The 25,456-nt window shown below is 36.8% G+C and overlaps 1 protein-coding gene across 9 annotated transcripts in view; it reads left to right on the forward strand.

Annotated features, from left to right (window-relative positions):
• The window catches only part of CDK14 (cyclin dependent kinase 14), a 399,376-nt gene that overhangs the window by 228,872 nt on the left and 145,048 nt on the right, over positions 1-25,456 (forward strand). For all 9 annotated transcript variants that reach the window (XR_012054498.1, XM_072925517.1, XM_041714407.2 and 6 more), the window contains 2 exons: positions 15,698-15,837; positions 19,872-20,018. Coding sequence is in view for 8 of the 9 variants with exons in the window: in XM_072925517.1 (XP_072781618.1) it covers positions 15,698-15,837; positions 19,872-19,987 (256 nt within the window). In the remaining variant the exon portion in view is untranslated. The remainder of the gene's footprint in view (positions 1-15,697; positions 15,838-19,871; positions 20,019-25,456) is intronic.

Below are 25,456 nucleotides of genomic sequence, written 5' to 3' on the forward strand. Positions count from 1 at the left end.
AACTCGCGGTGCGGAATCAGGGGATGCCGATTGAAGCCAAGCGCTGAGAAACATCTCCGCAGTTCCTCCATTTATCCTCTCGCCAAGCTGAAAAATCCCCTCAGATTTATATTCCAATCTTTCTTTCAAATGGGAGCAGCTGCAAAGTGCTATAATGTTATGCCTTTTAAAACCTAGGGGGAAGACTATTTCTAACAGACCTCATTGATACCTTGTTTATCCTGACAGTCAATGTACTCTTGCTTTATTCTAAATTCCTCCTCTTTTGTGTTGCTAAGCTTTAGGTTTTCTGTTACATCCTCTTTTACCAGTTAAAAATACTAACAAGGACCAGAAAAGCTTTTGTCATTTTTGTTTCAGAGTACTAATAACTCTATGCTGCTTCATTACTAAAATTACATAGTTGCTGCCCTGAATCTTTTCCCATCCATGACAGCAGTGAAAATACAGTCCCAATGTACATGGATGTTCCTTCTTATTTTCTGCAGCATTTAATCCAGTATTGGACTAGAGTTTGTTGGCATTGTTAACTCTGGACCTATCATATTTGGGGTTATTTTTCTGTGGAAATAATTATTTGTAGTGTTCTATGCTCTATCTTGTTTTTAGATTTTCTGCCTACATGTCTCACTACTGTTAGTTTCTTTGTACTAATGTCTTTAGTGGTGATTTCAGCATTTAGTGTCATCTAAGAGCTGATTCAGTATGCAGGGTATCCCTTAGTCCAGGTCATTAATAAAGATGTTAAATAAAACTGTGACTAACGCTAATCCCTCTGGCACACAGCTGGACACTTCCCTTCCAAGTCAGCACATTGCCACTCATCATTACCCTTTGCTTATAGTCTGGCAGCTAGTTTTCAGTCTTTAAGATAGTGTATCAAATCCCAGGTCTTCTAAGTTCATCTACAGAGCAAGATTTTTTAATAGAAATTGCATCAAACGTTATATTTTGTTGTTTTGTTCCACCAACTATTAATTCCATTTAAAAAATAATTTATATGATGTTTTATTCATTATTCACCTCCTCTTTTGATTGATATTTTGTCTTATTTCTTCTGAAATCTAATTTTGCATCCATATTGTCTTTTGTTTCTGTTGTCTGTACTTTCCTTCTATATTGTGTCAGTGTCCAACAAATATTTGCCAAGCTTCTCTTATTTGAAAACCAGAAAGGAAGTATGGGCATATATTTGTATTTTTTTAAGTCTAGTACCATACTTTAGAATGCAGAGCAAAATTAGATAATGTTACAGTAGCATATCTACTGTAACAAGTAGATATTATCTACAGTAAGAAGACTATGAAGAGAAATGAGGAAAGAGAATTGGCTATTCTCTTGTAGAATTCCTGGAAAGACTTTAAAAGGATGCCTTACATTTGTTTGCTATCCTCACTAATTCGTTAGGAATTCCTTTGGATATTGAGACGTATATCAGATAGACATGTTTATTTGGTGTTTCCAGGTATGACTTTTTTTTCAATGTATGTTCTTCATTAATGTTTTTGAGTGCTTTCTGATAAGCTCTTCAGATGTTTCCAGTTGTTCTTTCTCCTTGCATTTCTACATGCCAATGTTTTATTTATTTCTCAGAATTATGTTTTTCGTAGTGTGTTACTCATATGCTGCCATGGTGTCTGTGTTAATTTATTGGTTTGAAGTCTAATTCTTTCTGATCAGAGGCACCAGGCATCATTATAGCCTCACAATCTGAATTTTACTCTCTTGGTTGAGTTCTGTGCTGTTGGCTTACCTGCTGAAATCTCTCTTCACCAGGTAATGACATTGCTGACAAAATTGAGTCTGAGATATGTTTTAAAAATACTTGTATAAGGAATTAAAAATACACTGTGAAGGTAGTCATATAAATAAAGTAGACCTTGCTGCTGGCTCTCTCATTATTTGCATGTAGCCATTAAAGGAAGATTTTTCCAAAAGGAGAGTGAAAATGATAGACAACTTGAGAACTGGGTTGGCATTCAAAAGTGCTTAGTGCTAAGCAACTGCTCTTGGATTTTGTGGCTTGATATTATCCTCTGCTGTTTGTTCTGCATTACAGATAATTTTTCTTTAACTGAACAGTTCCTTTGATTTTCATCTTAAGGTCTCAGAAACATAAATAATTTTGAGAGATTATGTAGACAGGCAGTAAGTATAAAAATATGAATAATGTTCCTGGCTTTTGTCACGCCTGCAGATGGTTTAAGCCAATCTCAAAGTTCATGCTGTTTGTTGCCAGCCAGAGACTTATGACAATAGTTAAGATTTCTGCAGTGATATAAACATTTTAAACTATCTTTGCCTTAGGTAAATACTGACTTTTATGAGGATTTCTTGTAGAGGTTTTAGTGTAATTTTGACCACCATATTTTCCGTGCAAGATCACAAATATTCAGGTGTTGCCATTCATGAGCATCTCCTCTGACTGTCTCTCAAAATTCATTCAAGAAAATCTTAATCACTTCCTTTCAGGCATTTTTGATTGTGATGTCTCCGTTATCTGCCTAAAGATTTCTGACATCTTGCCTGCCGTATAGTACAGAGAAATGAGAATTTTTGCTTTTTCATACAGTTTATCTTTGTTTTTTTTTAATTAGTGACATGGAAACACATATCATTGCAGGAGACTGGTGATTTTTTCATACCTTTAAGTTATTTGCTAGCTGAAGAGTTTAATACTTAAATTTAGTGTTTTCTTCTAATGAAACTAGCTAAGAAAGTCTTAAGCTATTGTTTGAGGATTTGTGAAAGATGCTGGCTGCAAGCAGGTCATCATGTATATGTGTTCTGTGCCTGCTTGACCCATGTCAAAATGAGAAGATGGGAGACTCTCACCCTGCTGCTGCATTAAATCAGAAAGGTTAGATTATGTATCTGCAGCAACACACTGTGAATAACAAGCCTCAGCACAGGCCTGGTGCACCTGTCATTGCTGGAGGGCAAAGAGGCAAGTGGTTCCAAAGGGAACTGACCTTTTTCTTTCAGGCACCGAGTCAATCCCATATCCTAAGGCACACATTCTGTGTTAAAATTATCATAGCTCTCCTGGCATTATGCTGAACAACAGACTCTGGTGAAAATCTATGGGAAAAAAACCCAAAATATGGTGTTGATGGTAGTTTGTTTATTGGTTTTAATTAAGTCTTTAGAGGAAATATATTCTGTAATTTTGAAAAGCATCAGTAAAGCTAAATTGTCATCTAATAAAGATGAGTTTAATTAAAGTTTAAAATAAAATTTTGAAATCTTTTGCCTGAATTAGCAGCATACTAGATAGCAAAATATAAATGCCAATGTTTGTCACTAAATCTGATTCACAAAAGTTGGCATCCTTTTAAATTCTGTAATACAGTATATATTCACTGGCTGCTACCTCAGCTGAATTTCTATCCCTAAGATCTGATTTACAAATAGACAACTTTCTGTTAAATTATTCACATCTCATAATAATTGATGTTACAGAGTTGATCTTATGCTGGAGCATATTTGATCATAAATTCAATGAAAACAGCCACCATCTTTGTGATGTTTGTCCAGCTAAATCCTTCAGTGAATAAAATAATAAAGATGCCAGCTGTGTTTGTTTTATGATCACTGCTGCAATAGGAGGCTGAAAATACAAATGAATAAAGACCTAATTTTTCATGTTGGATTTATAAACTCAGACTCCTACTGTGAAGAATTTAAATTGAAAAACTAAAATTTTTACTCTGTCACATTCTTATAAATGTATTGTTTGCTTTTGTGTCCTTATTGTTTGGGAATACAGAATAGTTTTAAAAGATTGATACTGTTTGGTTATCCATGGTCTCTGGTAAGGAAATCTTGTAAAAGTAGGTTAAATTTATGATTTTCATTCTGACATCATTGCATACTGAGAATGGACCATCGCTTTTGCGTTGCCTTCTTCGGTTAGATTTTATGACAGTTTTAAAGTTCTATTTATTACTATATACTGTTAGCGTGCCCCAAACTAATTTCACCGCCCTGACATAAAAAAATCATGCTCTGGATCATTATTGGCCTTCCTTCAGCATTATGACTTTTGCAGAATACTGTTATATTCCTTTTATTTCTTTCATATTTGATCCTTACAGTGCCCTTGAGTCAAGCTTTATTCGGCAACCATGAGGGCATGAATTTTCCTGAGATGTTGACAGATAGTGTTTGGTGAATATCATTTTTCTGTCAGCTACAGCCCACGTCTGTACTGCAAACTAAAGCAGAGGCAGGGACTATCTGCTGGCCCTGAGGCCGTGTGACAGACCTTGGCTGCAGCTGTGCTAAGCAACACTTGGGCATGCATCTCCCGTGGGCTTTATGTGGTCCCCATGCAGCTGCAGGTGCAGTTATTATTTTGGGGTTGTTCAGCCTTAGGTTTTTAAATCAAAATTTCCAGAATAAAGTAACACGCATGTTGCAGACCATAGGAATTGTGTTTTCTAATGTAACATATGGCATACCTTGCTTGTAGGAGCATAGAACCTGCTGCATTTTGGGAGTGGTCCCTGGTGTGAGTTGTTCCCTGGACTGTGTCCAGGAGTGAGTTTGGAGCATGCTGTGACATGGGCCAGGTAATCCAGGGGCAATGTGGAGACTCAGTAGTTGAGCAGTCAGGCTCTTTCACTAACCCTACTCAATTCAGCCATAAGGCTTCAGGAGAGATTCCTGCTATTCCCTGTGCACACCTGAGCATATTCCTAGTGATGCTCCCTACTCACACTGTTCTGCTAAGATTCTTTGTCACTTAGGCCTAAAGTCTTAGGAAAAGAAAAATAAGAAATATCTGTGCGTCCAGAATGATATATGCATTTTACCTTTTTTTTTTCCAGTTTGTCCAAGATACTTTCTTGTCTTCCCAATGAATTTTATCACTCTGATCTTTATTATCATAATAGACTTCTCATATCCTCTCCCGATCAACATTCTTCTTCAGATCCTATAACAAGCAACCAGTAAATTTAATTTTTTTTTGTGTGTGTATTGTTTAATTCTCACCCCAACACTGGCTGTTTAACTCCATCATTTTTGACCCCTTTCTTATCCTTTTCAAAATCCTCCATAATTTTTCCTCTTCCTCTCTTTCTTCAAAAAGCTCCTGTTCCCTATTTTTATGTCAGTGATCTCTTTCTCATATTTAAGCCTTCTCATGTCCCCTAGATAGTTCAAGCAGACTCAGAACTGCTGCTTTCCTTTCTGGGAATCAGATGGGCTTATGTCCAGATAGTGAATTTATCAATTGTTTTTGGTCCTTGACTCTAGGCTTCTTGTTCTCAGTTTGGAATCTGCTAGGACTTGTCAGCCTCAAATACCCGCTTTTGCGAAAGCTTAATAATTCTTTTAGCACCCTAAAATGAGACCCAGATGTTTATTTACCTGCCCATCCAGTTCAATGACAGCACGCATGACCAGAGCTTCATGGATTCCACAATTCCATATGTGCATTATCTTTTGAGAATCCACTTACTTTTTTGGGTTGTTAGAAGTGGCCTGAGCTCTGCTGGCAGTCAATTTTTAGTGATAGCTGGCTCTTTGGGAAATCTGACCTTTAGTGGTGACTTTTATAGATGAAAATTTTGATTTCAGTTCTTAAATCACCTATGCTGATTTATGCCTAAATAGCAGTAACTCCCTGCTTAGCTGTCTCTCTTTCATGATACTTTGACAAGATAGGATTTGCAAAAATAGTTCAGGGTTGAGTTCTTCCCTACTGCAAGCCAATTTCTGAGTGTCAGCACTACATCTTCACAAATATATAAGTACAGGCACTTAAGATCCATGTATTTCAGTAATTGGTAGCTAAAATAGATGGAGTTTGTGACTTGTTGGTTCACCTCCAAGATGTTTATAGATAGAAAACATAAACACATATGTTAAATTCATGCAACTTTTTAGAAAGACACTTCAATACAGGTATGTGTGGATACGTAATGTTCCCCTTAAAAAAAAAAAAAAAGTTAAAAATAATGTTACATTGTCTCCAGATTGCATACTAGAGAGATCACTGTTTTTTCCTTTCATGGTCCCTGCATAAGAAACCTAAGGGTTTTTTTCCCTTGTTCAAGTTCAAAGTCAAGTTCATACATTAACAAGCGTATTTGTCTCTTAACAAATATTACTGCCTCTGGTGACAGACAATGGATTTTCAGTCTGACTGGTTCTCCATACTCAAAGAGGACCTAAAGTTCACTTCAGAAAGTTTCTATCTGCATTAATGGAAAGAGAAAGTGATATACTAATTCAGGAGAGTGGATCTGGAGAAGGAATGGCGCTTTCTACACCGCAGTGCTGGCGTGAAGGTGGTGTCCTACCCTGTGTTCTGTCGTGATGTCACCTGAACCAAGTGCCTGAGGGGCAGGGAGCTGCAGCTAGTTCTGTGTGATGTTAAGTCTGTCTAAATACAGACATAATAATACCTAATTAAGTGTTCTTGACTGCATAAATTGAATATATTGCCCATATGCCCTCATTACAACCATTTCAGTCTCTTCCTTTCAGTATTTACTAGTCCTGCATCATTTCCCTCTCCTGCCTTAGCTTAGGAGTATGGTTGCAAAAAGACCAGGATGCCTGCTTTTACATAATTGCTCAGTCTCATTGGGTTCAGCCAGGCAACTCATCTGCATAGAGTTAAATACATGCACGTGCCTGGGGTCTGTCTTCCTGAGCTTTCCAGGCTTGGGGCATTCTGTCTGCCTCCAAATCTCTCTCCGCCTTTAATGAGCTGTATAAATAAATACAAAGTACTCCTGTTAGTTCCATAGCCACAAAAATATATTTTATTAGCTGAGAGGTATACAGTAATAGAAAAGATCAGACCCATGCAATGTTTTAGGCAGCAGTGGGAGGACAGGGCAAGTAGCTGCTTCCAAGTGGTTGACGGATCTGAGGCCCCAGCAAGACAGATTTGTAAGTTAACGCTGATAAATGATCTTTGGCTTCGCGGACCAAAGCAAGGTCGCCCTTCTCTGGGCACTACCTGCATGCTGCAACCTTGTAGCAAACTCTTGTTGAAGTACTGAGCAAACATTAGAATGAAATTAAAACTTCTTATACCCAAGATGATAAAATATCAGACAAAAAGCACTAATAATGTTTATTTTCTAGCACTTAGTTCTGTCTTTGTTTGTTTTCTAAAGGTAATGGTCCAGGAAGACAGCTAGATAAGGGAAAATAAGGAAGACTTTGTTTACTTCCCTAATGGGTGCAGCCAGTTGACAAATCTGAAATTCAGTTTGGTTTTTTTTTTTTTTCTTTTTCTTCTGAGTATCTTTTGTATGGATTTATGTGGCGAGAAGCAATTCAGGTGGTCGAGGGTGGTATGAGGAAAAACGCAGAGCTTTGACTGTATTGTGTGGCAAATGTTTAATTCAGCTATTTCTATGTTGGGGGTGGAGGCATATTCCCTCCTTTTTTTTTTTTTTTTTTTTTTTTTTGCTTATGCCCAGCCAGTGAGGAAATAAATATGTGAAGACAGAATACTATGGAATGTTAACTCCACTACTGTATTTTTTCTTCCTTTTATCATGCCCCGAGATTCACTGAAGTTGATATAAATTCACCATGCCTTATTTTAAAAAGCATAACAGAAAGGCATTCTTCCTTTAAGAGTCAGACTGTAAAAGGTGATTTTCTTTCACTCAGTTTGATTTAAGCCTGTAAAAAGCATTAAGTGAAAAATCTGATATATTTGTTAGGGCATTTACTGCATTACTAACTTCTATTTTCAGTTCTCCGTGAAAGGTTTATAGAGAACATAAACCTTGAAGAGTTTTGTTCAGGATTAAAGTTATATTTTCTCCGTTTTCTGGTGAAATAATAGCTCATAAAATGATTGGGGTGTTATTAATTATTTTTAGCTCTGTTTATTTTCCAAGGTTATTCTGTTCAACTTTCTGAGGTGCACACAGACAGCCTTAAAAAACTTTCACCTTGATCAGAAGATTCACACCTTTTAAAGAATTTCAGAATAATCAAAAGCTTCTGACTAAATGTCACCACTGTGTTGTTTTTCTTCATTAATTGCACTTACAGCAAACAAAGATCTTCCAGTAAACTATGAATCTGGCATATTCAGTAATGGTCTGTTGTGGTGTAAGTAATGCACTATGTCTTCCATAATTAGTATCTTTAATACTGGCCTAATTGGGATGCTGAAAGAATTAAAATAGTTGGTTGGTGGTGGCATGTAAAATGAAAAAGAAGTAATTGCTAAATTCTTTCTGGGACAAAATAGTAAGGCATGTTCTAATTAAAATTTCTTAGGAAATACTTTTTCTGGGAAATACCTGTATCTAAGAGAAACTGCTGAAAACTGAGTGAAATAATGTGAATTACTTAAGGTAGCCTTCTTTTAGTTTCATTACTTAGATCTGATTTTAAAAGTAGCAAAACACTGTACCCAGTAGTCATGCTGCCTAGGTTATACAGTCTCAGAATTCCTAGGAATTAAGGAAGTTATGTGATCATATTGCAGAATCCCACATTCTCAATAGCTATGTTATCACTGCACATATATTGTATGTTTGCTGTTTAAATAAACTCTTCTTCACTTTAATGTCTTCCATATAGACTCCATGCTTCTTGCTTCATTTGATGCTTCAGCATATGTTATTCTGGCAAAGAGATGATGAGCATCAAATGTAACCTTACTCTGCATCAGAATTGGAAGAAACAAGTAGGAAAAATGTCTGCAATGTTTTCAATTAACAGTATAAGCAATCTTCCTGCCCAAAGCTCTCAATAGTTGGTGCTGTTGTTTCTTTGGAAGGTTTTGTAGCTCAGCATATTTAATCTGAGGCATCAGAGCAAGAGCTAGCCTGGGTAGCTCTCACAGAACTCAGAATACTTTTAGGTCTGTTGTACATTGGCTGGTTCTCCTTCAGCTTAGCCTTTAAATAGCAAATCAACAAAATTCTGTTTTTAAAAGTGCTGTATTCTGTAATGTTCTGCTTCCTCTATGGAGCAGAGCTTCCAAGCTAGAAATCACAAGCATCATTGTGTTGAAGAAATACAGTAATATATCTGAAACAGACACTAAAACACGTCAAATCTAGTGCAAAAGAGTCAAGGAGAAATAGACTCATATCTAAGTTTTTGTCTCGAGTTGCATTTGGTGATGACACATACAAATAATCAAGTTGTAATTGAGCATAATGGCTATTGTCAAAAGTGAATTGCCTTGAGAGGTTGAATCACTTCATTGTCTAGTTTAGGTGTGACCAAACTGAGTCTCTGAAGCCTAATCTGACTCATGACCAGTTTAAGCTTCTTAATTCATTGTTCTGAGTTCAGGGCTACAACTGTAATTTTGGTTTATCTACTGGGTCAGTAGATTGTTTTAAAAATTTACCAAGTATATGCCATTATATACTTAGGGCTAAATCTATATTAATTAAAATAAAAAACCTAGTTGTCTATATACCTCGGGCTAAATCTACATTAATTAAAATAAAAAACCTATTTGTCTATATTGTTAGAACCTTTGTTTGTTACTTTCACCTTTTTTCATGAAATGCTGTTCATCTTGATTGCTTTCTGACTCATGCCATCTGGGCAAGTGTCAAATGAGAATTCGTTCAGACAGGCCAGGGTTATCATTCCCTTCCTGGAATGCACTGAATGAACTTTCCTCCACAGCTTTCCAAATGGGGCTCTGACCTCTGCTACATCGACATTAACAGTTATGCCAAGGAATCAACACTGACACTGTGTTTCTCATCTGTTCCATATCAGTGTATACTTATCATTGGCTGTCATGGCTTTGCTGTAATAATAAATATTTTGACCACCTTTTCAGTACTTCAGTGGATAAGACTTCTCATCCTGTAATATGGTAACATAATTAAAGGAGATCAAGCTAATTTTTTAATTTCCGAAGAGATTGTATCATACACCTACATGAAATCACGATGGCCTGAAGACTGTGGCATGCAGTGTTTTGCAGGAACACAGAGCAGAGACAGACACTGGGAGCAGTATAGCCATGTTATACATGTTATAGCCAGTGCAGGCTTTGTCCCAGCCTAGCTCATCCAAGAGCGAGTCATTGTGCTGGTGTGGCAGTCTTGCTTCTATTCAGGTGCTGAGCTAGAAGAGTACAATTAAAGTGATGGCCAAGGGAGTCTGGAGACTGGATTTTCCCACCCTGCATGTGTAGAGAGCTCAGTGTTTCTGAGTCTGAACTGTTGCTAACATCTCAATTTGGGAAGAGCAAGAGGGCCATCAGGTGTTTGGAGACATGTCTTTTCTAGGGAATGTGCACAGCCCAGGACTGCTGTTGGCAGCCCCGTGCAGGTGTGGGGTATAGTCCCAACAGTGGCATGTCACATTGCCTCTTTTTGATTGTATTATTCACACTATAGTTTGGCTTGAGGTACCTCTATGTCGTACTGTAGAGCAAATTCTGCATTTTGTGATTGATCAGCAACAAGTAAAACTGCTTCAGTGAGCCTTCTTATGATTTTGTCTTTCTTTGTTCATCAGTTTTAGTCCTCAATACCCTTTGTGTAAAACTGAAAAAATGTTAACATCTTTGCTCTGTTATATTCTCATCTTGATGTACTCCTTTATGCCTTCATCTGTATCAAAAGCTAAAAGGCTCGCATCAAAACTTGCATTCACTTGTTGTGGTGGTTTCTTGATGGCTAAATAAGCCTACAGAAGCTCCGTGGAGGCACACCAGGCCCGTTAGGGAAGCGGCTGGAGCTGGCACGGCGGCTCTTTGAAGACGGTAGGTGTTCTCTGCATGGTGGGAACAACAGAAAAGGCTGCTGGGGCTCGTAAAGTGGAATTGCTGCTCGGGTAGGCTCTGCTCTGATTGGTGTTTCACACAGCTGCTGCTACTAGGATCACGTGTAGATTCAGAGGTATAAACCAGCAAGGCACACGTGGGCGTTTCTGTATCAGCTGCATTTGCAAAGTAAGTATTAACTGCAATGCCTGGTGTTGTATGGTTTTGTATGGAACTCAGGTGAGGCTAAAGCCTGGGATGAGAGGAAAAGGCTGCTGTCCTCCAGCAGACTTGGGTGAAAATGGGGAATACAACCGTTGTGGCAGTGCCTTGGGAGGTGAGGTAGCACAGGGACTGTACAGGAGCCCTGTTCCTGAGGGGACCAGAGCATCCTCCTGAAATGAGCTGTGAGGGCTGCCACCTGGCTGCCCTAGTCACACCAATTTGTTAGTTATCTTCATACCATTCAACTTTAAGCTTTGCTACATGGTGTGATTGTTCAGGTTGACTTTGGTTTTGTCTTTCAGCACTTCAGGTTGCAGGACCTTACTTAGAATAAAGAGTTGAAATTTCCAAAAGGAATTAGCTGCCTCACTCCTCTAGGCCATGCTATAAATGCCAGTTGAGAAATGAATTAATGATATACTGCAAGAATCATATCTTCACACGGAAAAGGTGCACAGTAAATGATTTTTGCTTTGGGAAGTATTTACCTCATGCTGCTAGGAGCATATAGACAGCATATTATCTCCATTTGTTTTAATGCCTATTTGTCTTAATTATTAATGTGAATTTGAACTGCCTTCTTCATTGCATTTAAAAGCAAATCACCCCAAGTTCAGAAGTTCACTGCACATGCCCCAAACTCTTTTTTTCTTAAGAGCTTAAACCAAACTTCAGTGATCTTAGTCATGTTCTGCTTGACCAAATACTGACCTTCCTCTGCAGTAGAAAGACATTTAAGCCTGTTTTCTGAAATTAAATCAAATTCTTGTAATCCAATGAGATTTACAACTGCTCAAGTCTAGTCAGATTCATATATATTTCAAGTTAGACAGGTTCATATGGTGTTTGTTTTTCTTGAGCTAAGGCTGTATATAATAGCATTTGGGATTAAATTGAAAATAAATGTGTTTCACAAATGTCATCAGAGTAGGTGTGTAAAAATATTCCCATTATTTCTCAAAACGATATCTACATATTATTTAATGCTCATTGCCAAAGGTTTCTCTGTATTCTGCTGTACACCACATTTTCTGAAAGTATGTATGCTGTCATGACTAGTAACTATTCCTCAGTGATTAGTGTGACAGTAAGTGAAGCGTGAATATTGAGACTTGCCATATCATGCATGCCAAGTTCCTATATGGCCCAACTGCTGTGAGACAAAACATGCTATTATGTTTTAGACACAAAGCCATATTGTATGAAATTCCATCCTGTCTCGTACTGAAAGAGGTGTATTTAAAAATGAAATCTTTTTCTTCTTCTGTTCTTTTTGTTAACTTCTGTATTAGGTATTTAACTACTGAGCCCCATCAGAAAATTTACCCTTTGTCTCTATTGAGGAATCAGGTTGCGAACTTAAATCAGACAAATTGTTAATGTTTTAAGGAGGATATTTTAAAGAGAATATTGGTGAAAAGGAAGAAAAAGGAGACAAACAAAGCAATTGTTCCAATGTTCTGACCACTAAGCTTATGCACTAAACAGGGTTTTCCAAACAATTCTGATGTAGCAGATGTAATTTTAATACATGATAATACAGTACATTTTTCATAAGTAAAGAATAGCTTGTCTTTTAACAAAGCAGCAAAATTAGTCATGCATTCCACTAAGGCATTGGTTTTTAATACTGACAACCTTAGGAGCCCACATGCATGTGCTTTTTGCAGTGCCCACTGATTTCCAGAAGTGACCTTTGCAGAAAACATGAATTTTGGAGAAGAATTTTTTCATTGCTGTGCCAAGCTCCATAAAGAAAACTAGAATTTTAATGTAGAACTTTAAAGATACAGCTGAGCTAGGGGAAAGTGGTGATTTGATCCAGGAGTTACTCGGATGATCTTTGGCCTGTATTACACAAGAGATGACACTTGATCCTTATGGTCCCTTCTGAGTTTGAAATCTATAAATGCTTGGAAACATAATGCTAATAATGTAGCAACTGGAATCTTCAAAGCACTGACAAACAACTAACACCAATCCCACGCCCCCAGCACTACTTGGAATGTGATCAGGAAAGATAGATCTAATAATTATAGCAGATTGAACTTTTTTTTGCAGACTGTGCTATGGATTTAGTCTTTTTTCTATTTATTAATTATAAAACTAGTTCTAATTATGACTGATATATAATTATTTAATTAATTGATGTGATTATTTTGCAGTCCTAGATATTTTTGTTATACTTATATTCTATTAATGTATAATCTGCTGATTATTTGATGTTTATCTTTGGTTTCTCAACTGATTTCAGTAAATACATATCTTTTTTTGTCTAAACTGGGAAGGTGACTGGTTTTCTAAACTGTTCTATTCAAAACCCTTTCAATTTATATTAGTTTTTCTGAATATCTTGCAAAAATATGCCAGGTACACTGATGACCATTAATGCAGTCAAAATATCAGCATCACTCTGTTCGAGGAACTACAGATGGCATCCAAAATTTTCACCTGCATGTCAGAATTTGTTGATGTTTGAATGTTATTTTCTTTGGCTTTGCTTTTCCTTACCTAATTAGTATCTCCACGATATGTATGGATCAGCTAAGGAATGGTGTAATTTGTATATTGGAGGGTAATATTTCACTACTTAAGTGACTGCACTTTTCTGAATTAACAGTAGTTCCCATTCAAGACAGAGCAGGTTTACTATAGTTCCAAAAATCTTGCAGCTACCTCTGTGGGGGAAAATGACATTGGTGAAATGGTTTGACAGAATCTCTGAACAATTTGTTGATGCAGGGGGCATTAGGACTCAGGTATCACAGACTCAATATAATCACCATTCCATAGAAATTTTGGATGTGTAGAAGAATTGATGCCAATTCTTCTTGAATATTTGCCCCTCCTTTTCCTTTTCTTTGTTAATAATAACCTTTTGTGTTGGTATTTTGCTGTGTTCTGTCATTAAATTATCTGTAATTGTTACAACAGTTTACTGAACATTTTCAACAGTCTGATATTTTAAATAGTCTAGAATTATTCTAATTTATGGTGTGATTTATAAACAATGAGTCAAGGTGTTTTTCTTTTGTCATAAACTGAAAATGAAAACAGAAAAAAAATTGCCCATCAGGAAAACTGGAGTTCAGCCTCTGTTTAACCTGAAATAGCCATTTTGGAATCTAATAAGATTAGATTTCAATAAGATTATGAGTGATGAGATACAATGCCTTAAAGTAGTCAGCACTCCTAAGCAATTCATCCCTGGGTACTTTCTGGACATATATCCTGCCAGTTCTCAGGAAGAGATCAGATAGGCATCTTTCCATCTAGCATACAGTTGCTAGAAATTAAAAAGACAGCCAGTGGCATACTTTCTGAATGATTGCAAATATCAGCATATCATGCATATGCAAGTACATAATTTAGGATAGATGCTTTTAACTTTTTTTTTTTAACTTAAAATTATTATCTAAAATTAGGGGTTTTTTCACACTGACAATGGTATGGACATGGAGAAAAAGTTGTGTCTATGACATTTGTAACTTAAATTTCTCACTGTAGTAACCTTTTTTTATTTATTTAGTGTTTTCAGATTTGTTTGTTCTTTGTTGAAGAGGCAGTTTTCAGCTATGGCTCTACTGCTTCATATCAATCATGCCATGTCAGCCCAATAAAAGAGTAATGCTGTTTAATCCATCTTCTTGAATTTTTTTCTGGAAAGTCATCTTGAGCTGAAAAAAACGAATATTTGCAAGAAACATCCTGTAGGATTATTGATTTTAGAGGCTAACATAAACTTTTTTAAATGCTGAGTTATTTTGGACTGCAGTCTACTATCTACTGGTTTTGGGAAACCAGTGCATTGAAAAAACTTTTTGTAGAATTTGGCGTTTACCCAGTGAGACATCTTTACTGAGCAAAGGTATGGTTGAATTTATGAAGTTTCTTAATAATAATAGCAACATGATGTCAACAAGATTCAGCATGTATTTTTTTGGCTGCATATTACAGAAAGCTTGGTGGCTTTGGAAATGTAGGAAGCAGCTGTAGCTTACTAGACCCAGGCCACAACTTGCTGATTACCATTTTACTGTCTCCAGGTCTACTACTTTTTAGATTATATTTTCTTATAATATTCCCAAGGATTTAACTTCCAGTGAAACAGTAAGTTTTCTCAGTTTCCATAGGAAGCTTAGAAAAGAAAACTCACTTAAATTTAATGGTTGCATTGCATTAACACTTAATGAGGAGTCAATTCCCTGCCGTGTGAATTCATGAACAAGTAAGGAGTCAGTACTTCCTGAAAGACAAATGTCTTTGTGAAACATGATGAACGCGTTGCGTGTTAAGTATCACTAGAATTTAAAATTTGATACTTCTCAAAGTTGTGAAGTTAATGTTGCTGTTATTGTAAGCTTGGATTTAATGCGTTCAGATAGTAATAAGCATTTGTTTCGAGCACTGTAAATTTTCAGTTTTTCAGTATGCTCAATAAAATGTAAATGGATGAGTCAAAACAGTTGCTTTCAAGATGCTGTTGCTCATGATGTTTTAGCATACTAGGCAGGGCATATGTGATATGGGGTATTATATGCTCTGTAGTTGTAAAATTTGTATGAATTTTGAACTGTCAATACAGAAATAATTGATCAACTCCCTAACCTAAGGAACACTTTTCCTGGTAGCACTTCTGGCTATTAAGACTTGGTGTTTTAACTGTACTGACTGGAGATGGAATTAGTAAACAGAATAATGATACTGTTTTGCAGAAAAACCTTCTTGTTTGTGTTTCAGGCTGAGCTGTGTGAACCATGCAGAAGATCTCGCCTCCAAACTACTCCAGTGTTTCCCAAAGAACAGATTGTCAGCGCAGGCAGCTCTGAGCCATGAGTACTTCAGTGATCTGCCCCCACGGCTATGGGAGTTAACTGATAGTGAGTATAGCCACCTCCAAATGGATTAGAAACAGAGATTCTAGTTCAGACACATGCATGTGTGTATGCTAACCACCACATACAGACAGCCTCATGGACACACACAGCCACACACAAAATACGTGACTGCAATTCTGTAGATTGAAATTACATAGTTAGCTTGACACAGGAAAAAATGGATTCTTTTTTTCTTTTTTTATCTTTTTTTTTTTGCTATCTCTGCTCTGCAGTCTGGAGCCTATCTTTGTATTTGATTATGTGTGGAGCCAGTAGAATTCTCTGAATTGTCATAAAGCAAAAGGAAAAATGCAATTTACATATTTAGTGCTTTTCACTTATAACATACAGTACTTCTTAACTAGCTGCAGCACACAGGATAAAAATCCAGCTGTGTTTGATTCGCAGAATCTCTGTGTTATAACAGTAACCTTTAACAAAGGACTCAGCATTTAGAAGTCTGGGTTACCCAAAGTAGGCAATCAGTTAATTTGCTGAATTAGACTGTGTATGAAGAGAATGGCAGATGATACTCTTAACTAAGAATGCTTTCGCTATTTTCATACATCCTTTTGCATCCTTTATTAAACAGAATGCATTCCAGTTGACTTGGTAGAAATGTTCCTATCATTGTGTATGCTGTCAATTATCTTTCTAGTAATTTAAAATCATTTATATTGTGTGTCTGCGTATGGTTTTTCAGTGTTAAAAGCACACAGCTATTTATTCTGGGGAAAAATGTAATGAATGATATTTTTTATTCAGAGAAGGTCCTGTTATTATAAAAAGGTTTCACAAGGGAATAACAGTCAGCATTTTGCTTTAACTCAATATGGTGAAGAGACACATGCTTGCATTACAGCATTGTATGTTCTTTTCTGTTTTCAAACATGCATCCATTAGCAAAAGATCTATATCCAGTCCCTCAAGGCAGAAAGTTCATAGGTGCAACAATGGAACATGTGTCTGTAACTATGGCTGACTTAAAAGTTTGCTTCGAAAAACTAAGCTCTCTTTTTGAATATTTATCCACAATAGAATCTGTTTACACTAGTGTCAGTACAAAACTTTTTATCTTTTCCATCATCAACAGCTGTAGTACTCACATTTTGAGCTGGTTCTGTACCTTGGCTGTCCAAGTACCCTACTCCCAGCTCTGCTTTGAATAGCACTCTCCCATTTGTAGAATATGAAAATTAAAACCAAAATATCACCAATAATTTCTGTCCATCACGATCACAGACTGTGTTCTGGCTCTGCAGAAAGATTCCCAGTTTCCTCCTCTGCCATGGTGACCCACCACTCAGTTTGCTGACTGTGGTACTTGATAAACAGAAAATTTAAATGTTCAATGTAAGTTAAGGCAGCTGCTGTTCAAAGTCTGACTTTGCAGAAACTGATGCAGATTCTTTTCTTCAGGACTAATGAAACACCAAGAATGCCAGTTCATTTATCCAATTTCCACCAAATGAAAAACAAAAATCACTATGCAGTGGTGACATCTCAATCCTTATGACTGTGTGATTTAGTCTAGCCAGGATTTTGAATTCTGAATTCTGCAGTAGCACTTTTCTGTTAATATGGACTTATTACTCACTTGCCACTTAGTTTATCAGTCAGTGGTTAAATCCAGCTCTATCAGTGAAGTAAATGCCTACACATTATCACTCTGCAGCAGGCTGCCAACAGAGACAGTCTTGTCGTAGTCATTAACAAGCACAATGTATGCAGAACACCAGAGGGGAATTAAAACCACAAAAAATACCTCAGGGTGGTATTTTTAATATGAGAATTTAATTTGTAATTTCACAGATTAAGAATTTTGGCTGCATTAATCCTTTTATCAGCTCACAGCAGGTTATTTGCAGAAGCATAACCATAAGGCGATATTCATTGGCAGAAACACGTCTTTGCATAACGTTAAACATCAGGAGCAGTGAAACCTTTTGAAGGGGGGAGAATAAAGATGAAAAATCATTATATTTTAAAGCAAGGTTCTTCTAAATGCCTCCAGTAAAATTTTGAGTTGCAGAAAGACTATTTCTGTGTCTAGTAGATAATCATTATGAAGCATAAATCCATATGCAAGAAAGGACAATCCCAGTATCAAATACTACAATCATTTCTATTTAGTATGACTTGGATATAGTTGTAAACATATTTACAAAACAAAGAAGTAATATACTTTGGAGAGTTGGGATAATGTTTACTGTGTAGTGAAATTACCAGTTTTTGTGATTATATTTCTCTGTTTTACATCAAGAAATACTATTGATAGTTAATTAAATATAATTATAAATATATTGAGTCTTTATGTAGAAACAAAATGACTGCTTTCTAATTTGGACACCACCAGTGATTTTGCAAATCTCTGTAGTGAGAAGTATTCATCATGGAATATATTTTGTCCAATTTGGTTCTAATGCTGAATTGTAAATTTGGAAATTTAGCACTTAAAATGAAGGAAAGACTCATATATGGGTAGAAAAGCAAATGGGATGAATCAGTAAAATTATTTTCCATCAGAAAATTGCTTCCTTGGAATCACAATATTTCAGAAAAGTACGGTGACTCTACCTACACTGAAAAAATAAAAATGAAGTGTTTGACTTCCTATTCTGGTTTTGACCATTAGTGCTACGTATTTGTATTCTTTATAATACTTTACAGTACATTTTTTTTTATGGGGTTTATTTTAAAAACACGTGTGAAGTTAGTTTATGTGAGAAGCATAATTTTGCTTTTTTTCTTAGTTTTGTTTCAAGTCAAGGCATAATTTCAGTTGGGTTGGAAGTTCATTTTCCAGATAAGCTCTGTCTAAAAGGTAGCACTTTCAGTTTTTGAAAATAGTGCATTAAAAAGGTAAGAGTAATCCAGTTCTGCTAAAAACACCTTGTCTAGGAATAAAATTCAATTTATGATGCAGCATAGCTTTCATTAATCTTGAAAATTGAGCAGTAATCCATAGAGTAATCCTTTTTACTAAATATGTGTACTGGTTATTTTCTATTAAAAAATAATAATTCCTCCCACTTTTCTACTTTTTTATTTGAGAGGATGTATTAATTTATTTGCATAAAATATCTGCCATGAACAATGTGTGTTACCAAGGATAGCAGAATGAGAAATACAAGTTGAGATGTCAAACTACAGTGGGAAGGTCTGGGCCTAAAGCAATAACCAGGTCTCTCTTGAAGACATATAAATGAAAAAAGTAGTTCCAGAAACTTACATGTATACCAACTGTAGGTGCAAAAAAGAAAACTCTTATGGCCCTGATTAGTTCTTTAGCATTTCCTTATGGAATCACGCAGTGGCAGCTCTAATGAGGATATTGTTGTATGGAGGTTTGTTTTCAGGAGATATTAAAAGTCATTGATTTTTCCCCATCAGATTGAGGCATCCTAAGTAAAAATTAGTTTCCATATTATGAATATGTTAGCTCTTACCCATTTGCATTTTGACTGCTGTGATTATTATAATCATGTCTCCTAATAACTAGTTGCCTGGTGTGACATGGAAGTCATCAAGGTTTTTCTAGCACATGCAAAAGGAGATTGCTTCACATAAAAGATTTTTGAGTTGTTGGCATATTTTTAACAAGCTTAGTTGTCTTCAGTAATTCAAAAAAGAAAGTCAAGATAGTTTAGTTCTACTGATGTCAAGATTCTGAAGATGTAATATGTTTTATCAAATTATTGAAAAACCTTGCTGCAGGTTTTCCCTTCCCATTTCTAAGTTTTCTCAGCAGAAATTTGAAAGTGGAAGTTATTCATTGTATGGTGGTGTAGAGGACAAATAAACACACTATCTGGAAACAGGTTTTTTTGAAGATGCATGCAGCTAAGAATGTTTGCACCATACAGTTTCCATCATAATGCTTTCAGCTTCTTTCCATTCGGATTTTGTGCAGTGCTTAAATAGTTGGTATATGTATTTAATGTGTTATGTTTGCCCTATATATTAATTATTTTTAAATTACTGCTTTTACTGCAAAAAAGAAATCAAAGTTTCTGAACTGACACTCTTTTTTACAGTGTCTTCTATTTTTACTGTGCCGAATGTAAGATTACAGCCAGAGACTGGAGAAAGCATGAGAGCCTTTGGAAAAAACAATAGTTATGGGAAAGGTGTATCAAACAGCAAACATTGAAGAATACCTATGTTCACAACTGATAATGCAGGTAAGACATGATTTTTGGAAAGGATATCTTTGAAAATGCTCTTTAGTTATCTTTAGAGAAACAAAATACAAAACTCAACTGCATGTCCATATGCAGGCTGATACTCTGTTTTTGCAGTTTTACAGTCCCTATGAAGAGTGTAAGTACTCAGGAATGAGCAATGTTTCACTGACAGGTTGAAAACATGGCAGAAGTTGGTGCTAGTATATTAAATAATAGTTCGCATTTAATTTGGACTGAAAACTTCCCCCCCCCCCCCCCCCCCCCCCCCCGGTAAAATAGGAAGAGAGGAAATACCTCTAGTTAGTTCTGTTGCTAAATTTTGGGGCAAGGAGGAGAAATTCTATGATTTAAGGTCCCTCACAGCCCTAACCATTCTATGACTCTGTTATTTAGTAGGTTGGTAGTCTTGGTAGCAGAAGACAAAGAGGTGATGTCATGTTAGTGATTATGATCTGTATTACTGAACCAACTAATATTAGTTTTGTTCAACCATTGTTATTCAGCGGTGAAATAGTGTGTAATATGACTTCTGGTATTTTAAGAGCAGAGCAGAACTTGAGAAGGCCAGGTGAATAGAGAGGCTACTTGCCAAATTACAGCAAGGGCACGGTGGAGTTATATCATGACATTAATTGTCTTCTGGCCGTATGCACTAGCCCAGTGTTTGTTCAGTGGGATTTAACACTTGGCAGACTCTTCCAGGTCAGAAGTATTTCCTTATATAGCTGCTTTGCTTATTATGCTTCTCTAAAGTGTTTCACAAAATACTTTAAGAGTAGATTCTTTTCATTCAAAAAAATCAAGGCTTGCCTTGTTTTCTTCTTGTTTGTTTTTAAAGACACTGTTGCTTTTGCATGTTGAGTCTATTTTAACAGTTTATTACAGAAGGTCTAGGAGCTGAGATAAATGCACACACTGCTCATGTACCTATTTGAAGATATGGTCTCCTATAAATGTAGTTGATATTCACATGATGTCTACATTTAGCTAAGTCTGCTTTTTGCAGTATCAGATACAACTTGATCTAATGAATTACACTTGGGTTTACTGTTGTATGCTTATGTAAAACTGGGTTTTTTAACCCTGTAATGTTGTAGAGTCTTTGCCTGACAGGCAGTAACTACTGAAAAACTGGAATGAATAGATTTCAGTGCTAACAGCCTGCCCCAGTTTTTGCACAAGCTCTTCGCCAACAAACCATTTAAGATTCTCTAATGTCAAAATTAGGCTGCCTCAGAGCAGTCTGTTTACATCCTTATTGACAAGCTAATCCCTACTTTTTCCTCGGGCTGTGTCCCTGCAGACATCTCTTCAACCTTGTCTGTTCTAATGTGACATATCACCCATCTAAAGTATATTTAGAATGTGCCCATCTGTGCTAAAGACCTTTTGTGTAGAAGCTTATGTACAGAATCTCAGTTCTCATGTACAGAATCTCCTTTCTGTTGCTTCCAAATAAATGCAATTTTTCATTTATAAAATATGCAATAGAAGGTTTTTGCAAATGAGCATGTAAAATAGTACAAAAGAACCGTTGGATCATTCTTACTGAATATCTATTTGAGCAGGTACAAATTACTGTTTTAAACTTTTATATGTGAACAGAAAGATAAAACCAAATGTACCCTTTATATACATCACTGTAGTGTTATGGCTGCTCAACCACTGTTTTAATACAGAATAGCATGGTTCATTGTGAAAGGTCTGAAACCACTTAGCAAATGTTGTGAAGTGCACATTACTGATTACATTTTTCCACTGTGGCTTGGGACTTTGTTCTGTTAGGTGCTTACACTGCAATAACATATCAGCTCCCTGCTGAAGTATTTGACTTGTGCCATGCAATGGGGACCAGCAGGTAATGCTGGAAAAGTATTAGGACCAAACAGGTCCTCATACCATGTGGAGAGCTGGGGATTAATGAGATGAAACTAAAATTCATAGGGAAGCAGGAGAACTGACATGGCAATGGATTTGGGTGAGGAATTATTAGAATGGGTGGAAACATTTAAAGGGATGAGACTACCAAGCAAGTAGAGGTGTGAGTCATTGTGGAAAATGAAAGGAGTTGGGGAAAGAGACTGCAGTTTTGGTAATGGGAAATGAAGATCTGGTGAATGGCAGGTGGCTGTGATTTTGAGCAGAAGAGAAGTGACTGGCAAGTAGGATTTTCAGTCAGTAAAATGGATAAGTTATGAGTCAGTCGCTCTAGCAGAAGACTAGAGCTGCAGTCAGCAGGAGCGTAGCATTAGGGAAGGGGTATTTATTACAATATATTCTCCCAAAGTCTCCATTCACAAGACTCTGTGAAGCAAAAAGATGCATGAATAGCAAAAGGAAAGATAGCAGTAGCTCTCCAAGGCCATGAAGTTAATAGATAAACAAGGCAATTAGAGTTAGAAATATGGAGGATGTTAAAATCCAGTACAAGATCTTAAAATGTCAACAAGTCTGATCACATAACATCCCAAATAATGGGATAAAGAAAAATTAGAAGGGACAAAAATTGCAAGGAAATAGATCTGATTATTTTAGAAAACCCAACAACCATAGCAAACAAATATTTATAGCTTGTCTCCTGGACAAGGTAGGCACAAATGTGTTTCACTCAACTTCGTGGGTTGACTTTATGCATATATAGAGGTAGGAGGGAAGTTAGGAAGGACTGGAATTTTGAGGTATTCCAGTATCCTTCAGGAAGCTGTGAAAGAGAAAAATCTGTAGATAGTTGCTCACTAAATCCTCTAACATGTGTATAAAGGAAAAGTTTTATTTTTAATATATTTTTATGTATTTATACATTGTAAAGGAATTTATTAGAGAAACCCACAAAGAAACATGAACAAGGAACCATCTTCAATCACATCCAAAACCTGGTGCTGAAGAAAATTCTAATCTTACGTCCTTCCTTCCTTCCTTCTTGCCTTACTGCCTTACTGCCTTCCTTCCTGCCTGCCTCCCTCTCTCCTTCCCTCCCTCCATTTCCCTGTTTTGGGGGTAATATAGGAAGTAAATTTGAGAGACCAGATAAAGCTGTTGTGCCAAATCTTTCTGTGATAAGAAGTTATCACCTCTTGCTGTTCTCTCACACACTTGCCAGATGTTACTGCCCTGATAGTGCACCCACTGAATTAAATCCACTTTTCTTTAGGGTTTGGAAGGCAAAAAGATTAGGGGAGGAATGGCTGAGACATCATCTGCTAACTTTGGGAGCAGCAGTCTCTGGCAGATTGGTGAAGGAGAGGGACTGAAGGCAGTACATTTGTAATTGGCTCCATTATTGATTAGAGCTTGTCTGACGCCCTCAGAAACTGGAGCATCTCTGAGAATTTCTGCTGTCTTTAAAACACCATAGTGATTCAGCTGCCTGTCTACAACTCACAAATCAACTTACTGCTTGAAAAAGCAGTAGCCTAGGACATGTTTCTGAAAACTTAGATAACATCTGTCAGACTTGGGCTACTAATGGGGTCTTTGTAGTGCCATTGTCTTGGGCTCCAAGAAGAGACAACACATTTATTCCATTGCCCATGGGGAAAAAACTGACATTCAGAGTTAGCAAGGTCAATGCTGAGGCTGCTCTCTACTGGAGAAAATTAGCAAATATGTGGTAATGAGCATCACCACACACAGAAAAATCTGTCAGCACTGAATTAGATGGGGCCTTTCGACCATATCTATGGAACTTTAAAGTCTTGTGATAAAGCAAAATATTTTTATTTTGTGCCTGATGGTTTCCATTGATATTTTTTTCCCCATGGGGAGGAAGCATCTCTGTGGAAGCATTCCTCATCTGTACATGTCTTGTTGAGTTATACTGTAGATCCAACTTTACAGGTCTGTTTTATTGAGACAAGAAGGGACCCAAAGAAACTCTAGAGCTCTGTTTTCATTTGGCTAGTGGAATACATGGCTAAAGCTTGCTCCTCTCTGGAAAGGATGAGTCAAATAGTAATTGAAAAGACAAGGCATTACCTGATATGAGATAGCACGTGATGTTTTCTTGTGGTGATTTATAATCCCCAGTTCCCATTGGTGGGCCAGAGACACGAGATGTGTTTCTGGCCTATTGTCTGGTTCCTGGAGCCAGCAGGGACAGCTTCATTCAGGATGGTAACACCATATGCTTTTAAAGTATTTAACCTGTATTACCATAATGAGATCCCCTGGCTTTCTAAATCTCTTTGACAATTCACTGAAGCAAAACAAAAAGTGGCCTTTATTTGTATTGCTTCACCACATGCACATGCATCCGAGCAATCCTGAATGTCAATCGCAGGGTGCTGAATTCTTTCTTGTGTGTCCATTGAAGCCAGCAACTGACACCAGCCCAGCCAATCGAAGGGAGGATGGCGTCATTGGGCCAGCTCAGCTGTGTAAAACAGAATAAAGCTGCAGAGGTGACACTTACCACTGTAATGGCAAAAAGTGTTGGTTATTTGGTTGCTTATGACTGGGTGTGTTCAGCAGCACAGAATCATTATGGAAAATTACCTTTTTCTCTTTGCTAGCTAGAGAGGTGACTGTTGTTGCATCCCCATCCAAATAGTTTTATTTTTGTTTGTCATCTTCAGTTTTACATTTGTAAATTGTTCAAGAGTGTCTCTTCAGCCCTGCTGTGTGGAAACATAATTTTTGCCTGCCTTGCCCTAGTCAAGCCGCAGGGAAGCTCTGGTCCAGCAGTGTGTGTGTCCAGTAGTCAGTATTGAAAAGTCATTTTTATTCACTACTCCCCTGCATTTACTCTGTTCTGGGTACCCCAGTGTTGTTAAAACACGGTAGAAAACCATATACTGTGCATCTAAGTTTTCATCTCTTCAGCTTCAGGGGATAAAACTGTAGTAATTACAGTGGAGAAAGGTCTGCATAAAAGAGAAATTCTAGACTGAGATACTGCATATCAGCCAGATTTTGTCACTGTTGATTTAATCAAAAGCTCAAAGTAGCCAGTAGTGCTTTATATGTGTGAAATCTCAAAATTCAGTGTAAAACCAGATTGGGAGAGAAAAGCAGAGCTATAAAAGCACAGCAGTAACCAGTTTAATTTTTTTATGCATTTTTTTAATAGATGATTCAAATAGATGTGTATAAACAGTCATTGTGCTTCTGCAGTTGAAAAGATGGAAGCCTAAGCACTGAAGATGGGAGGTTTAAATTTCTCTTGCATCTTTTAGTGCCAGACAGTGTCTATACATGAATGTTGAGGGTCAGTTTAATTATTTAACTAATACTGGATTTGCATAAATTTGCTTTCCTGAAAAGGCTAATAAGATGCAGTTGTGGTGGGCAGCTGAAAGCAATTTGGGTTTGAGTCCAGTAATGATAGTACTAAGCAGAGTTGAAATTGTAACATCAATTTTGTAAAATGTTAAATTAGCATTAAGTTGTGAAAGATAACTGCAGAATCCAAGATATGTTTTGGCTCTCTAGTACTT

The sequence above is a fragment of the Taeniopygia guttata genome, chromosome 2 (genome assembly GCF_048771995.1).
Source record: "Taeniopygia guttata chromosome 2, bTaeGut7.mat, whole genome shotgun sequence".
NCBI classification, from domain to species: domain Eukaryota; kingdom Metazoa; phylum Chordata; class Aves; order Passeriformes; family Estrildidae; genus Taeniopygia; species Taeniopygia guttata.